This window comes from Eucalyptus grandis, chromosome 6, assembly GCF_016545825.1.
Source record: "Eucalyptus grandis isolate ANBG69807.140 chromosome 6, ASM1654582v1, whole genome shotgun sequence".
Classification (NCBI taxonomy): Eukaryota; Viridiplantae; Streptophyta; class Magnoliopsida; order Myrtales; family Myrtaceae; genus Eucalyptus; species Eucalyptus grandis.
The window spans coordinates 51,333,849-51,336,480 of record NC_052617.1 but is presented as its reverse complement, the minus strand read 5'-3'; the positions used below and the strand labels follow the sequence as shown (position 1 = coordinate 51,336,480).

The 2,632-nt window shown below is 48.4% G+C and overlaps 1 protein-coding gene across 1 annotated transcript; it reads left to right on the top strand.

Annotated features, from left to right (window-relative positions):
* The first annotated feature begins 1,002 nt into the window (after window positions 1-1,002).
* LOC104452240 (probable aquaporin PIP2-8) lies at window positions 1,003-2,394 on the top strand. The gene is made up of 3 exons (XM_039314746.1): window positions 1,003-1,582; window positions 1,663-1,803; window positions 1,880-2,394. Exons 1-3 carry the CDS (start codon window positions 1,022-1,024, stop codon window positions 2,240-2,242), a joined length of 1,065 nt encoding a protein of 354 aa, XP_039170680.1. The 5' UTR covers window positions 1,003-1,021; the 3' UTR covers window positions 2,243-2,394.
* Window positions 2,395-2,632: the final 238 nt, after the last annotated feature.

Sequence of the window (2,632 nt, the reverse complement as noted above, 5' to 3'; positions counted from 1 at the left end):
TACATCTGTGATGAATGAAGGATAAAACCCAAAATCGGTACGTTCATCAACTGCCATATATCCTCAAACTTAGCAATTTGATAATAGAATTTAAGGGAAGCCAAGAGAGGATAAAATTATCGAAAATTTTGTGCTTGTCCCAGCTTAATCCACCCCGCTAAGCATGGCATCAATCTTATCGGACGAGTTATCATTTCCAAATCCGAATGTTTCTTCTCTTGATTTGGTTTTGTTGACTAAGTCAACACAAATTACATGACCTATGCAATTTGCAAATGTTGCTTGCCCACACGTGTACACAATCTATCGGAACTTTTTCTGAGTTGATTCTCAAGTAATCATTTCCAAAATCGTGTTTATTTTCTCAATAGTGAAATTAGGCAATGCCGTGTCAGAAGCATCTTCCGAGTTCGTTGCGCTGGTCCATAAACTTTGTCATCATTAGCTAATTTAAACCAAAATTGTCGGTTAAATGTCAATCCCCTAGTAGGCTTCAGTGATCTTTTGGACCCTTCGACGATATATATGACACTGATGACGGAACCGGATTTTTCTTGTCGACCAACAGCAATCATTATTCTTTTTACTTCCATGCCCAAAAGGAACGTCGACCAACAGCAGAGAGAGAGAGCCGACAGACCATTTAATGAGCGACAGATTGTACGTTCTCTCCGACGACGGACCATTTAATGATATGCTCTGCGACGGAGGAGGAAAGGCGGCGGGCCATGGAACACAACCGGATCGTGTCAAATCAACAAAAGGAAAAAGTTGTTTTTGAAATGATTTGCTATTGCCTATTGCCTATTGCCATCCCTTTCTTTTGTGATCCTCGTCATTATTGCTAATCTCCGTTATACGAACTAGCCTGTCGTGTCCGCCGTCTCCCTCCACCATTTCAAAAGCATCAGCGGCATCCCCTCCTCCCCTCTCTCTATATAAGGACGACGCTCTTACTTCGTCTCTCATCTGCATCAGACACCCATCTCCCCTCGCCCGTCGTCGCATCCCAGGTTCGAAGATGGAGGAGGAGACCCGCGGCGAAGGTTGGAGGGGCCTGAGCAACCCACGGGTTCCTGTGCTGAATATGCCCGAGCTTAAGAAGTGGTCATTCTACCAAGCCCTAGCAGCCGAGTTCATGGCTAGCACGCTGTTGCTGTTTATCTCAATCACAACCATCATCTCGCAAAAGAAGCAGCCTTGCAGCTCCGACGGGGTCCTCGTGACCGCGTGGGCAGTGGGAGGAACGACTTTTGTCATGATCTTTTCCATTGCCGGCATCTCAGGGGCCTGCATGAACCCAGCAGTCACTTTTGGATATTTTTTGGCAAGGAAAATTAGTCTGAATAGAGCGGTATGCTATGTTATCGTGCAGTGTTTGGGTGCGGTGACTGGGGTCGCATTGGTGAGAAACTCCATGGAGCATGACTTTTATTCCTTTGGAGGGGGTGCCAACGTGGTAGCTCCGGGCTATCGGAGGGGTACTGCCTTGCTGGCAGAGGCCATGGGCAGTTTCTTGGTAGTTTGTACTGTATTAACAGCCACCGATGCAATGAGGAGAGAAACCGACGCCCACATTTCCGTAAGTAATTGCTCTGCCAGCAAGGCAGCTGTTTTCTTTCCAAGTAATCTTCTTTAACAAATGAATGTTTGGGTGCGCAGGTTATGGCTCCACTGGCAGTTGGATTTGCGGTGTTGGTGGTTCACCTGGCCACCATCCCCATCACCGGCACCGGCGTGAACCCAGCGCGCAGCTTCGGTGCCGCTGTAATTTACAATCGTTCCAGCGTCTGGCACGACCAGGTGGCGGCGAGTCGATTTTTTTGATTTGGTAACACTTTTGACTTTTGGTGTTAACTGACGTTTTTTATTTGGGCAGTGGATGTTCTGGTTCGGCCCATTTGCTGGGGCCCTGGCAGCTGCAGCTTATCACCAGCATGTCATCCGATCTGCAGTTATCCGGTTCCTCCGAACCTGCCTCCGTTTGGCCGACGCTTCAGCGTACAACCCAAACGGCGGCAGGCGACCCCGGCGCGATGCCGGCACTCAACGAGACGACCGAACCGCCGCCAACCTCCCTGGGCAACGCCCGGGCGACGCCCCGCGCGACGCCCCGCGCGAATCCCCCGGAGATCTCTGGCAGCGACCCCTAGACCGGCGGCCGCAATATCCCCGCAGTGGCCCCCCAGCCCCAGCGACGTCCGGAGCCGCCGCTATTCCCTTAGCTATCTCCATCAAGTGAAGTCTTTATTATTTGTTTTTAAATTTTACTCTTGCCTTTCATCCCTTTAGTTTGTTTTTGTGACGGGATGATGGATGGCGAGGGCGGTGATGATGGACCCCCCTTGATTTGTTTGATGTTTAGCTATGTATATGGGTGGGTAAAAACGGACATTCGGTATTTAACTAGATAGATATCTACTGTTTTCTTAGTCCTCATCTTACATATCCTTCGATATCTGCCATCAAAAAATTAAAAATATCTGTCATTTTGACTTAGCATATATATCCTTTAGCATTAATATCCACCACGGTTAAATAGTATAGCCAGGAACAGAATCAATTACGTGAGTTTACCTCATCCGCAAAAGGGGCTAACAACCGGTTTTGATGGATCTGAGCCTATGGCCTC